This window comes from Mandrillus leucophaeus, unplaced genomic scaffold (assembly GCF_000951045.1).
Source record: "Mandrillus leucophaeus isolate KB7577 unplaced genomic scaffold, Mleu.le_1.0 Scaffold567, whole genome shotgun sequence".
Lineage (NCBI taxonomy): Eukaryota > Metazoa > Chordata > Mammalia > Primates > Cercopithecidae > Mandrillus > Mandrillus leucophaeus.
Window position 1 is genome coordinate 301,234 of NW_012106108.1, and position 14,094 is coordinate 315,327.

Here is a 14,094-nt window from a genome sequence, read left to right on the forward strand (position 1 = left end):
CAGCTACTAGGGAGGCTGAGACAGGAGAATCGCTTGAACCCAGGAGGCGGAGGTTGGGGTGAGCCGAGATCACGCCACTGCACTCCAGCCTGGGCAACAAAGAGTGAAACTCCGTCTCCAAAAAAAAAAAAAAATCAAGACAGTATCTCAAGATTTTTATTTGTTTTGGGAAATGACATGATGAAAAGAGGGTTCTAAAGACAAAAGGGAAAACTGTTTCCTTTCTCTGCTGGGGTAGGGACTGATGGAAACACAGTGCTTGAGAAAGATGTTCAGAAGCGGCTGGAGTAGAGAGAGAACTTTGATGAAAGTCCACTTTCTTCTCTGATTCTTCATCATAACCATTTGCAATCATTTACCTCAGAATAAAACAGAAAATTCCACGACAATAAACACAGTTTGAGGTTAGCTAAAAATATTCTTCATATTAAATTTATGTTAAAACAGCAAGCCGAAATGGTGTGGGAATTATCTAATACTTTCCAAGACTGAATTACCCAGCTATAAAGCAGAAGCAGCTGTTTACTGGTTGGCACAGAAAGGTTCACATTTCAGACCACCAGATCTGACATAACAGTACTAATTCCCAATACAGGGAGAAATTTTTGAAGACTCAACGTTAACAGAAATCCACAGTGTTCAGCTGATATGTTATTAAATCTGATGGCATTTTTTAATGGCATTTTAAAATTATGACACAGCTTCAGGACGTTCTGAAAACTTGTGCCTCTAAAGGCATTTTTGTCTTTTTTATATAACATAGGTGCAAAAAGCTGAAAAATGTGACCATGACCGTGTGAAATTTAAATTATACCTCACTTTGTTTTTTTTTTTACTTCTGTGGATACCAGTGTCTGTCTTAGCCTGTTTCTCCCTATATATACTGTATATAGAAACCAACTAAAAGCCTATCTAGGCCAGGCATGGGGGCTCACGCCTGTAATCCCAACACTTTGGGAAATCAAAGCGGGTGGATCACCTGAGGTCAGAAGTTCGAAAACAGCCTGGCCAACATGGTGAAACCCTGTCTCTATTAAAAATACAAAAATCTGCTAGGCGTGGTGGTGTGCGTCTGTAATCCCAGCTACTTGGGAGGTTGAGGGAGGAGAGTCACTTGAACCTGGGAGGCGGAGGTTGCAGTGAACCAAGATCTCGCCATTGCACTTCAGCCTGGGCGACAAGCAAAATTCCATCTCAATAAACAAACAAACAAACAAACAAAAAAAGCAGTATCCATAAGAAATCAACACAAAATATGTCTAGCTGTTCATTTGAAAGCAAATGACAGGGGTTATACTTCACTTGTAACACTTAATAATCTCAAAGTTTTGATTTGTGAATTCCATTATCTCTTGGAGACAGCTACAACACATATATATAATCAGTGGTCTCACTCAAATAGTGCTGGAATTTCCTACAGAAATGGCTAAGCATGAATAACCAAAGTCGCAGGTGATTCCTAAGATTCTGCTCATTTTTTAAGGTTTGTTTTTTTTTTTATGTTTTTTCTTTCTTTCTGCTCATTTTTTTTTTACAGAACTTAATAAAAATAGCTTTTAAAAAATTTCCTGCTTTCTGCTGGGTTGTGGTGGCTCATGCCTGTAATCCCAGCACTTCGGGAGGCCGACGCAGGTGGATCATGAGGTGAGGAGTTCAAGACCAGACTGGCCAAGGTGGTGAAACTCCTTCTCTACTAAAAATATGAAAAAAATTAGCCGGGCGTGGTGGCGGGCGCCTGTAATCCCAACTACTTGGCAGGCTGAGGCAGAGAATGGCCTGAACCCCAGAGGCACAGCTTGCAGTGAGCCAAGGTGGCACCACTGCACTCCAGCCTGGGCGACAGAGCAAGACTCCGTCTCAAAAAAAGAAGAAGAAGAAAAAAAAAATTCCTGCTTTCCAAAGATTACTGATGTCTTTTACTGGAAAATGGTTTCTAAAGACCATAATCTAGGTGCAGTACTGGTGTTTACTGCTACTGAGTGGGTCTTTTAGGCCTTTTCATTATTTTTAGGCCTGCAGTGGACAGTATTTATGGGGAAAAACGTTATCTGAAATCTACGATATGTTATACTGAGAAATGATACCTAGAAGTCAAACTCATGACTACAGGGTATCATTTTAATAGATTATATGTTACATGTGAATCTTCTTTTTCCACATCAAAAATTCTGAGTCTCAAATACACGGGATGATTGAATTAAAATATCACACAACTATTCACTTATATTATGCCACATTACTTATGCACCAGGCTCAGAATTACACACTAATACTACTACCATTAATATAAAAAGTTAATGTTTCTTTATGCACATCTTCTTCTCATTTTTCCCCATTAAAGTTACTTGCACTAGTGTCCGTGTGAAGAGACCACCAAACAGGCTTTGTGTGAGCAACAGGGCTGTTTATTTCACCTGGCTGCAGGCGGGCTGAGTCTGAAAAGAGAGTCAAAGAAGGGAGATGGGGGTGGGGCCGTTTTAAAAGATTTGGGTAGGTAAAGGAAAATTACAGTCAAAGGGGGTTGTTCTCTGGTGGGCAGGGGTGGGGGTCATGAGGTGCTCAGTGGGGGAGCTTTTAAGCCAGGATGAGCCCGAAAAAGGAATTTCACAAGGTAATGTCATCAGTTAAGGCAAGGACCGGCCATTTTCACTTCTTTTGTGGTGGAATGTCATCAATTAAGGCAGGAACAGGCCATTTTCACTTCTTTTGTGATTCTTCACTTACTTCGGCCATCTGGGTGTATATGTGCAGGTCACAAGGGACACGATGGCTTGGCTTGGGCTCAGAGGCCTGACGGTTACAGAATCTCTTGGTTACAGAATCTCTTTATTGTCACAGCATATAGCTGTGGAATACTGTATTATCCTTTTTACCATCACTGAGTCTTAGTTTTTATGTTTCTACTTAATGCTCATTACCCATCCTTATATCAGTTTTTCTCTAGGTATTTTGGTTATCTGAAACTTGTTCTCTAGGAGACTCTACAGGAAAATAATGTGAAAATATGCCGTGAGTTATTGTATGTTGATATTTATTTCATGTGATCATATCTGCATGTCAGTTTGATTGAATATACAATCCTTGTTTTGGCTGGGCACAGAGGCTCATGCCTGTAATCCCAGCATTTTAGGAGGCCGAGACAGGTGGATCACCTGAGGTCAGGAGTTCAAGATCAACCTGGCCAACATGATGAAATCCCATCTCTACTAAAAAGACAAAAAATTAGCTGGGTGTGGTGGCGGGTGCCTGTAATCCCAGCTACTCAGGAGGCTGAGGCAGGAGAATAGCTTGAACAGAGGTGGAGGTTGCAGTGAGCCGAGATCACGCCATTGCACTCCAGCCTTGGCAACAAGAGTGAAACTCCGTCTCAAAAATAAATAAATAAATAATCTTTGTTTTGCATTTGCTTTCTTTGATATCTTAAATGTTGCTTTATTTTCCTTTGGCATAAAGCACTGCTGTCAAAAACTCTTGTTAAAATAATAATTTCTTTTGTAAGTGAAAAACAGAAATATTTTCTGCCCTCAAAAATTATAAACTTAGTTACCAAAAAGCAAAAAGTATTATGTGTATACATAAAAGCAGTATACATTCATTACCATCTTGAAAACAAGTATTTGGATATAAACTTTAAAATTATAACATAAAAGTATTTATTATAAATGAATTAAAATAGTAATGATTTTTAAAAACTACTACTCTTATCATGACCAATTACCTCTTCTTTCTGAAAAGTGTGAACCATGTTCTTCTACACATATCCTTTCAGTTCCTACCTTAAAGACTTTGTTGACCCTCTGTCTGAATACCTAAAATACATCTCCTTTCTTGCCTTGAAATCTTATCCTTGAGATCTTGGCTCACAATGCTACTTCCTGTCAAGTCTGCCTTAAATTCCGGAGCTGAAATTCCATCCCCCTTCATGCCCACTATCTACTCTGTAAGAGGAAGGCCCACATTTCAGCCACCTCTAGGGACTCTCACACTGTGGGTGATCAATAAAACATACACAATGAATACATAAGTTTGACCTTTTATTGGTCAATTTTGTAGGACTTATTTCTCTGAGAATATTCAATTAACTGTTTCCTAAGGTGGAAATTTGGAAAAGGAGTATTTAAAATTGTTTAAATAGATTTAAATAGTAATTATTTTAAATGGTTTTAAGTAGAAATTACACGTGCTTTTACTCCATCAATAAAAAAAAAATCATAGCTAAATGTAGGGGTATCTATGCTTATGTTAAACCCAGGATCATAAATCAGTATTAAAATTTTCCTCCATATTTTCATATACAATTATGTGACACATATATTTTATTACACCAACTATTAGATTTGCAAGGCATTCCGCCAATAACTGTTATATAAAAATCAACTGAACACAAATTTATCTACCAGGATGTTTATCACAGCATCACTTATAACAACTATTACACCACCACAAAATAAAGAAAACCACCTAAATAACCATAAATAAAGAGTAAACACATTACGGTGTCTGGTGTGATGCTACATTAAAAATTATGCTCTCCAAGAATATTTAATTTCACAGATAGGGTATTCTAAAAATGTTAGGTGAAAAAAGCAAGTCACAAAACAGGAAACAATTATATAACACTAAAAACAAAAGCAAAACATATATGAAAAGAATGTAGACTGCAAGGAAGCCAAATGGTTTTGATTATTTTTAGCTAGTGGTTACATTTTCACAACTTTGTACACTGAATATATATTACTTTTGTAATCAGAGAAATTTCTTTTGAGCACATATTTGCAATTCATAGCATGTACTACAAATGAGATGTCCATTAGCCTTGCTATTCATTTTTCAAAGCAATTACTAACAAGCCTTGGGACAATATCATGACAAATAAGTTGGGTTTCTTTTTCTCACCTGTCATCTAGGACCTACATAGATAGCTAAATTCTGTGCTTCAAGAAAATATCAGCAAAGCCCACTCATAAGCCATAACAGCAGTTTTTCAAAAGTTATTGTTTCTTTTCAATGTCTCCTGTTACTTAATGACACCTGAATACAACTCCAGTAAAGAAGACAAAACTGAAGATGTAATGAAGTATAAATCACCCATACTATTACAGCTCTTATCAATCAAAACATTCGTTGTTAAAAGTCCCAGAAAGAGGACACAATACCAGGTACAATAATTAAAACGAAAAGCAACAAAATTGGAAATGGAGCCAAGAAACACCACTACGCTTCTTTCTTTTCAAAATGTGACTCTTTAAAAAGTCAGTCTTCTCAACTCATCCCCTGTCCCGAGTTTTAGAAAGCAAATCAAGCAGGAGCCAATGCGATTGAGGTCACTGTGGAACTTGGGACAGGGCCAAGGAAGTGCAGCAGTGAGTCACGGAGGATGACCTATCTAGAAGGACACCATTTTTATAGGTGTTCTTGCTTAATCAAATGGAAGAGGGCTTCACTTTCTAAGTCTTCCTCACCCAGAAGGAATCTATGAGATAAATGTAAGCTCTTCCCATTCTTCCTTCTGGCCTATGTGGCTGCCATATGCAATTTTGGAGGGAAAAAAAGTAAGGAAGATCACGAATCTTCCTGAAGAATTAGTGATGATTAACGCTGCTTAAATATTGTTGAAGATCGTATGAACGAACATATTTTCTTTTAATTTGGCAGCGTGGTGTTTTTAAAACTAAAGTGTATTTTCCCATACTGTATGTATAAAGCTCATAAAGTACAACTACCAAGAGATAGAACAAATTAATGATCATTCTGTGTCGACTTTCAAGTCTTTCTACTTTTCTCTATTACCATTCGATGGTACTACATACAGATACAAAATTGTATGTACTGATTTCATAGTTTATCTTTTGCTGATGATAAAAGCTACTCATTTATTATACAAATTCATAGAAAAGGGCTTAAATAAAATCAAAATCACCTGTAATCCCACTGTTTGGAGATAAACACTGGTAAGATTTCTTTTCCGGACATGTTTTACTTAGTTGAGAATCAGGCTGCATATACTGGTTTTGAAGCATGATTAACGTGGACCATTCACAGGTCCCATGGGAAGGCCACATATAAAGGAGTCTGATGTCTCTCCAAGGATGGCTGATTAGCCTTCCCTGATGAAGACATACCCAGCAATTCTGGTCATTCCTTATGAGACCATGATGTAAACAATCAAGAACATTCAAGAATTTGCATCCTTCTTGTGTGCAGAGGCTGGGCTCATTAAATAATGAGAATGATGAAGTACCATTCTCATCACAGTGCATGTATAACCCCTGCACATGCATCTCCCACGACTTCAGAATTAGTAGGATTTACACAGTGCAGGTCGGTGGGGACAGGAGGCGCCATGGGCATCAATTCTCTAGCACACTGGATTACATGCAGGGATTTACAAGATCCTTAAAGTCTACAATAAAAATGTTTTTCCATCCTCACCTCCATTTTTAAAGTTTGGTGAACTCTTATGTGACATTTCTAACTATTGCGTTGTATTGATGTGTCTCAAGAAAATTGTTGTTTACATAAATTCAAAGAACTACCCTGGTATGTCAGAGTATTCAAATACATCCTTTCCATGCAAAAGAAGATAGCTGAGATAACTGATAAAAGGCAGCCAAGAAACCTAGAAAACAAGGCATGCTTTTCCTAAAATTGTTTTAAAACAATAAAATTCAAAATTAACATGAACTGAATACCTTTCTCATTTGACCATATCTGATTAGATTTCTGGTCATTACTACTTACATATCTGCAAAGTCTTAATTACAAAATGAAACAGAATGACATTTAAGGTAAAATTCTGTAACTTGTAATTCTTCTTTTGGATTAAGCTATTAACCTGACTTTGCCCCAATAATTCAACAGTAATTTATTTTACGCAATGTTCCTTGCCTTTGCTGGTGAAAGACAAGCACAGGAAAGTGCCAATTTCAACAGTGGATCTATTACGCCACGAACAGAAGTCATTCAAATGGAAAGGGTTGAAAGCTTTGCAAAGAAAATATTCTCCTTGAGTAACAGTAATGATGTGCTTGAATCACATGAGATAATTAATAAAATGTTCACATGATTAAGATGAATCTTACCCTCTGGTTGCAGAGGTACTACCAAAAGCAAAGGGTGAGATTTTTGAGAAAGTCAACTGATTCTCAAGGGAAATTAGCCACTCTATGGGAAGAAAATGGCAACAGCAACCTGACATACTTTCCCCATGCAGACAAGAAATGTAGAGCACATATGTCCAAGCAAAACATTACAGAAAAATAATCCAGTGCCACACTGGATCCTTCATCTGATAAAGAGGTTAGGAAGGTTGCGTGCAAGACATAACAAGCATTTTTCTCTCTTCAAGCTTTGTTTTGAATTTTAATACGCGTAATGTTTAAGACAATCTTATTTTGTTTGCTAGGTCAGTAAAAAAAAAAAATACAAAAAGACAAAAAAAAAAACTCTTTTGTCTAAAACATGTATTTGGATACAGTCCAGAGATTTTAGAGCATACTTATGTTAATGCTGAACAGTAATTCTTTGTTAAGCAGCAATAATATCTAAGAATGTTACCTACTACTACTATAAAGTAGAAAACATATCACATGGAGATTTATCCTGTACTAGGTCATGCTTGTCTCCTTTATCAACACAGCGATAGCTGTGAGTTTCTTTTGTAGTGTTATTTATTGTCTCTAATTCATAGTTAATATTTGCTTTAAAACAAATTTTTGTTTATACTGTAAAAAATACTGGACCAATAATCAAGAGATCTTGGACTGTAGTGCTGACTGCAGTACTGACTCTCCCATTTTTTTGCTGTGAGTTACAGCAAGAGATTCAAACTCTCTGGATTTCGGTAGCTGTATAGCCTGTGAAGAGAGACTAAGAACCAACACTGCCTGCCTATTAAGTGCAAGTAAAACGGACATGAGTTACACCTACGTACCTATGTTACCTATGTTACCCCTATTGAAAAGCCTGTTTTTCAATTCCTTTTCCGGAAAGACAAGGCATAGTCTGCCTACTCTACCAGGTTATTTTATAAACTCTGTATAAAACTCTGGATTTGAGATCTTTGGAAAATTTGCCACTACCTAAGAAAAAAGCAGTGCCTGTATTCCTTAATTCTAATCTAAGGTTAATAACAAAGTAAGAGACAACATATGCTCTACTTGTCATATGAGGGTCTAATTTCAGGTCCAATGGAAAAGGACCAGTGATTCATAAAATGAGAAAATATGGTAAAATGACTCGAACGGGCCAGGTACCTACAGGAAATAGCTAATGATTATCTAGTCCCGTAGTAGTCAAGAACAGTTAGTGTCAACATGCTCATTTCACATCAGACACTACACCAGAACGGGGAAATTTGCTTAACATGTCGCAACTGACCCATCTTCTTGAATTATGTACCTCCACATCAAAGGAGTCCAGAATCTGTTCAGAGGATGAAAGAGAAATCTGATAATGGCTGATGGCAAAGCCTTGGCAGGAATAAACTCCTTCCCAGAGAAAGAATTATTTTATGGGCTTCTCTCCATTTCTCCTTGCCAGTCTCCAGCCTGTGCATCACAGCTCTGTAATTATTTGTTAGTGGAATGATACATTTTCAAGTAGTTCTCCTTCCATAATGGTTAAAAACATAAGGTGAGGACAGGTCATTAACTTTACTATCAAATAGGTGTTTGTTAGATGAGATTAATTATTTAAAACCACATTTCTTAGGCTGTTGTTTCACTAAATGGTACATAGTACAGTGTATCACAACAAATACGAATATTTGGACAGTCTCTGTGTAATTATAATATTATAAAATCTTCTGACTTGATATTGAGATCTGAGGACACTTTTTATATTTTTATTACTTGTACTGTTTGTTCACTTGGAGGTTTTTTGTTTGTTTTTGTTTTTTAAGGAAACTCTTGAATTATCAAATGTTTAAGAATCTAGTTTTCTACACTCTCTTCATCAATCACATTGTGAATAAATCACATTGTAAGTAAATTCACCAGGTGAAATCTTCATTCTAACGCCCAGTGTTTTCATTTTATGTCTCAAATTATGCACATGAATGAACAGCAATCAATATGCTCTTATGACATTCATTTTTGACCACATATTACAAAGATTTCCAGAATCTTCAGCCATTATCCTTACTTTCTAGGTTTGCTGTTGGATTTTCTTTGAAATATTCCTTTTAACTTTTATAAGAAGTCATCAGAATACACATCAATATTTGTCCACAATCTCCACAGACAATCTCTATATCCTTATTTACAACCTGCCTACTGACGAATACACTTGTGGAAAACATCTAGATGTAAGATATCAGAGCAAAGAACTTGATTTCTGCAATGACTGGTCACACAGAAACAACTAGGAACAGACTAATAACCAAGTTAGATTAAATATGGAGAATGACAGTTTCCAGAGGAAAAGAGCACGATACCACATAAAACTACTCAATTTTTAAAAATAAAAGGTTGAAGTAAATTTGAGGTTTGGGACAAAACAAACATTAAACATTAGTGATCAAAGTGTTTCCTCCAGTTTGATGTAAGCAGAAAAAAAGCCTTCCCAATTCCAATTCCTCTACTATCACCAAATAAGAGGAGTAGTTGTTGTAAAAAAGCTTTTTTTTTTCTTTTTTAGAAATTAGCATAATGCTTCAGCTTCACATTAGATTCTTTCTTCTAGAAAGTCTATGTGAAGAAACACACAAGGCCCCAGTTCATGAGAATCATCTATGGGATACGGTAAAATAAGAATTCCCGGATCCACTACTATAGGCATTTTTCATTCAGGAGTCCTAGGACTGGCTCAGGAATTTGTAATTTCAATAAACATCCTGGATAAATTCATTCTGAGGCAGAGAACTCAAAAATACTGCTCCTGGAGTGTCAGTGCACAGACTGGAACTGCAAGAGTCCAAAACACAGTACAACACAGAGTGGCGACGTGCTGAAGAACAAGTCTGTGTACATGAGCTAACAGGAGCACCCTCTTTCTCCTCCCTAAAGACCAGGTCCCCAGTCAACACCAGCTCCACGGCCGGCCGGCTCACCTAAGCAGCGGTAGGGAATCACAAAGTGGGGATGGGTCTTGCACTGCTTGCGGCCCCGCTTGCACCAGTTCTGGATGGTCACTGGTTGGTTGGCTTCTACCACATTGGTGATCTGCAGTTCAGGGTAGACCTGGGAGAGCACACAAAAAGAATCAATTGTTATTTGAGGCAGGGGCTGGCATGTACAAGCATCTAATGAGCCTCCACTGTAAGATACAGGTGGAGTGTCCCTTATCCAAAATGCTTGGGACCAGAAGTGCTTTCAAGGTCTCCAACTTTTTCCGATTTTGGAACATCTGCACTATATACTTACTGGTTGAGCATCTCAAATCTGAAAAGTCCAAAATCCAAAATACTGCAATGAGCATTTCCTTTAAGCATCATGTTGGCACTCAAAAAGTTTTGGATTTTTGAGCATTTCAGACTCTGGATTTTTAAATTTGGGATACTCAACTTGTACTGCTATTCCCTAACAGTCAAGCCTGCTCTACTTCTGACCAAGCTAAAAAAAAAAAAAACCAGTAGAAAGAAAAAGATGCAAATAACAAGCATCTAGCCATTCCATTCAAAATATTTATCAATGCAACTTTTAATTTATTGCACTCATTTAGACGGAAAATATTTTCTCAGGGGAGCTCAAATAGAAACAAGAGGGGGAAAGGAGGATTCTTACAAGCATGGGGTGATTTTTGGTGTGAAATAAATTGGTGTGGGATAATAGTCTGTAATGTTCTAAATAAATGTTACAGTAGATATGGCTGGGGATATTATCTTTACTTAAATTCAACCTCCCCCTAGATCTCACTAATCAGACAAACATTTTACAGAATATGACATATAGAAAGCTTTCTATATAAAAATCCTCCTCTTATTCCAAGTAACTTACATGAATATAATTTATCAAAAATTTATCAAGGGTGTCATTTAGATAAACTCATGAATTCTCTTTGCTCCTATAACTAACTACAGTCCCTTGCTTTGATTACGGTTGTGAATAAATCATGGTGTTTACTGAGCACTTAGAATGAAATGTGAAACTCGATTAAATCACATTTGTGAAATACCAAACCACTTCTATTTATTAATGAGATTTGAAAGAAAAACACAAACACAAACATCTATTTCTACAATGTGCATTCCCTTGCATAAATCTTGCATTTCACCAGGGTGGCTGTTTTGCCAAATAAATAACAATGAATACAGAGATCTGATGGTATAAGCAAGGGCATGATTAGAATGCTGGGCCATGCAATCTGAAGTGGCAAAAGTGAGAATATGAGGGGAATTAGACACAGGTAAAAGGTGGTAGGACCAGCGGAGTCTGAGTCCACTGATCACACTCCAGGGACTAAAGAATGTGTGGCGTACATGACTGGAGAAAGTGAGGTGGTAATAAGTAGTACTTGCAGAGTCAGATAATTGAAATTAAAATTTTGGAAGAGTTGTAGTTATTGGTCATTGCAAGGAGTATAATATGACCATTGTAAGCAACAGGTGATGGAGAATGATGAAAACAATGTGATTGGAGGGGTGAGAATCATGAACTGACAAACTGGAATATTGGGAGGATCACTGAGATCAATATTAGGATCCCTTAAGAATCAGCAAATGAGTGGCTACACTGGATGACAGCAAGGAAGGAGCTAAAATCTTCAAAGTCTGAGTGGTGAACGTCGATGAGGTAGAAAGAGGTCTGGAGATGACCAACAGGTGGAGGAGCAAAACGATCTAGTCTGAAAGCATGCACTTCACAGCTGAGGTGGGGGAGGCTTTTAGGGAAGAGAAAGGAAGAGTGGTTTGGAAACAAAAATGAAGAGGCAAAGAGGACATTCCCACCTGTAGGGGCAACGCTGTGAGGATTTTGAGAAAAGAACTTTGACCTGAGAAGGCTACAGGAGAAGTAGTGCCTTCCTTGGAGGGAGAGCAAGGTCTCTGAGCAAGACAATGTCCACAGAGAGTTAGACGATACACAGAAATTTGCTTATGATCGTCCATGACATTCAGAGGGCTCGGCGTGACTCAATCTTTGTTTAAAAAGTTGATATTTTGTTCATCATAGAGTTTTTTTGCAGTAATTTTGATTTTCAAAAATATCACATTAAAAATTCTTAATCTCAATTCCTGAGTGCCTTGTTTACCTTACCTTAGTCCCAGACCCCCAAAAAATCAGTTAAAAAACAAGGCACGGTGAATGGATAAATAACACGATGGGGTACACACCTAGACAATGGAATGTTATTCAGCACTGAAAGGAAATGGCCTATAAACTCATGAAAAGACACAGAGGAACTTCACTAACATTGCTAAGTGAAAGAAGCCCATCTGAAAAGGCTCCACACTATATGACATTCTTCCCACTCTATGACATTCTGGAAAAGGCAAAACTCTGGAGATTAAAAAGATCAGTGGCTGCCCGGGGTTTGGGCAGTTGGGGGCAGGGGGAGGATGAATGGATAGAGCACAGAGGATTTTTAGGGCAGTGAAACTACTCTGTATGATACCACAATGACAGACATACATCATTATACATTTGTCCAAACCCAAAAAATGATACCACCAAGACTGAACCCTCAGGGAAACTATGGCCTTTGGGTGCTAATGATGTATCAATGTTGGTTCATCGATTGTAACAAATGTACCACTCTGTGGGGGATGTTGATAATAGGAGAGGCTAAGCACGTGTGGAGGTAGCAAGTCTATGGGAAGCCTTTTACCTTCTTCTCAATTTTTCTGTGAACCTAAAACTGCTCTAAAAAAACCCATCTATTTTAAAAACAAAATTTAAAAATAAGGTATCAATCAGTGTAGCAGGGGACAAATTCAGTGGTACAGGTATATGCTATGAGAACACACAAAAAAATCTCTAAATCAGAATCCTGGGGTGGGTGTTGAGAGAGTTATTCTTGAAGCCACTGCCACAGTAGCCTAGCTCCAGAGGGATCCAGCTAGTATGACTTCTCTTTATTTTCCTTTGTTAAGTATCTTAACATCTCAATGCAGGCACTTTAGATCACAGAAAATGCTCAACTGAAAAATGCCACTAAAAATTTAATATTCCCATGGCTTTTTTTCTATATAATGAAAGATGAAGTGGCTTTTTGTACAGGAATATAATTCTCCCACCATTTTTACTTGTTTATTAGATCACAAAGCTGCAGCACTCATGAGTCATAAACTCTATGACACTTGAGAGTCCACCCTGAGGGACACGACTTTATGCGCAGTAAAGTGTGAGTTACTGCATTTTTCTAAAGGGGTTCTAGCTGCCACTTCACTGAAATACAACCCTGCTGAGAATTTCCTCAGGAGTCGCTGGTTTTCTATAAACCCAGTAGCAGGCATATTCATTCACATCATGGTTCCCTCTATACAGTTTAAAACCAACAAATTGTTTGTAGGGTACACATTGATGACCAGGAGAAAAGGATCTGTTTCTCATGTTGGTTGCATACCATCTTCAGGTTCCTGTGGTAGTAGTTGGTGCAACAGGGCAGTAACTGATTAGGTTGACTATTTCCAAGCAGGTAGAATTGCAAATTGACAAATTAAAACCCATGAAGATGGGGCTTTTCCCTAAAGACTAGTTCTAGAACTTTATACAGTGATGAGCCAAACACAGAATTTACTTCCAGTTCCCGCCATGAAATCTAGGACATGCGTGTTATTTTCTGTGCTTCAGCGTCTCTCTCTCTAACACCGACAATGACAATTTTTAATATGCAGATGGATGTGGAGATTATAAAATTTGAACTAGGCCGGGCACGGTGGTGCGCGCACCTGTAATCCCAGCACTCTGGGAGGCCGAGGCGGGCGGATCATGAGGTCAAGAGATAAAGACCATCCCGGCCAACATGGTGAAACCCTGTCTCTACTAAAAATACAAAAATTAGCTGGGTGTGGTGGCGCATGCCTGTTAATTCCCAGCTACTCGGGAGGCTGAGGCAGGAGAATTGCTTGAACCCAGGAGGTGGATGCTGCAGTGAGCTGAGATCACACCACTGCACTCCAGCCTGGTGACAGAGTGAGACTCGGTCTCAAAAAAA

The 14,094-nt window shown here is 38.0% G+C and overlaps 1 protein-coding gene across 3 annotated transcripts in view; it reads right to left on the bottom strand.

The window, feature by feature from the left end:
• The window catches only part of APP (amyloid beta (A4) precursor protein), a 312,122-nt gene that overhangs the window by 219,220 nt on the left and 78,808 nt on the right, over nucleotides 1-14,094 (bottom strand). For all 3 annotated transcript variants that reach the window (XM_011998311.1, XM_011998310.1, XM_011998309.1), the window contains exon 3: nucleotides 10,052-10,181. In XM_011998311.1, the coding sequence (XP_011853701.1) occupies nucleotides 10,052-10,181 (130 nt within the window). The remainder of the gene's footprint in view (nucleotides 1-10,051; nucleotides 10,182-14,094) is intronic.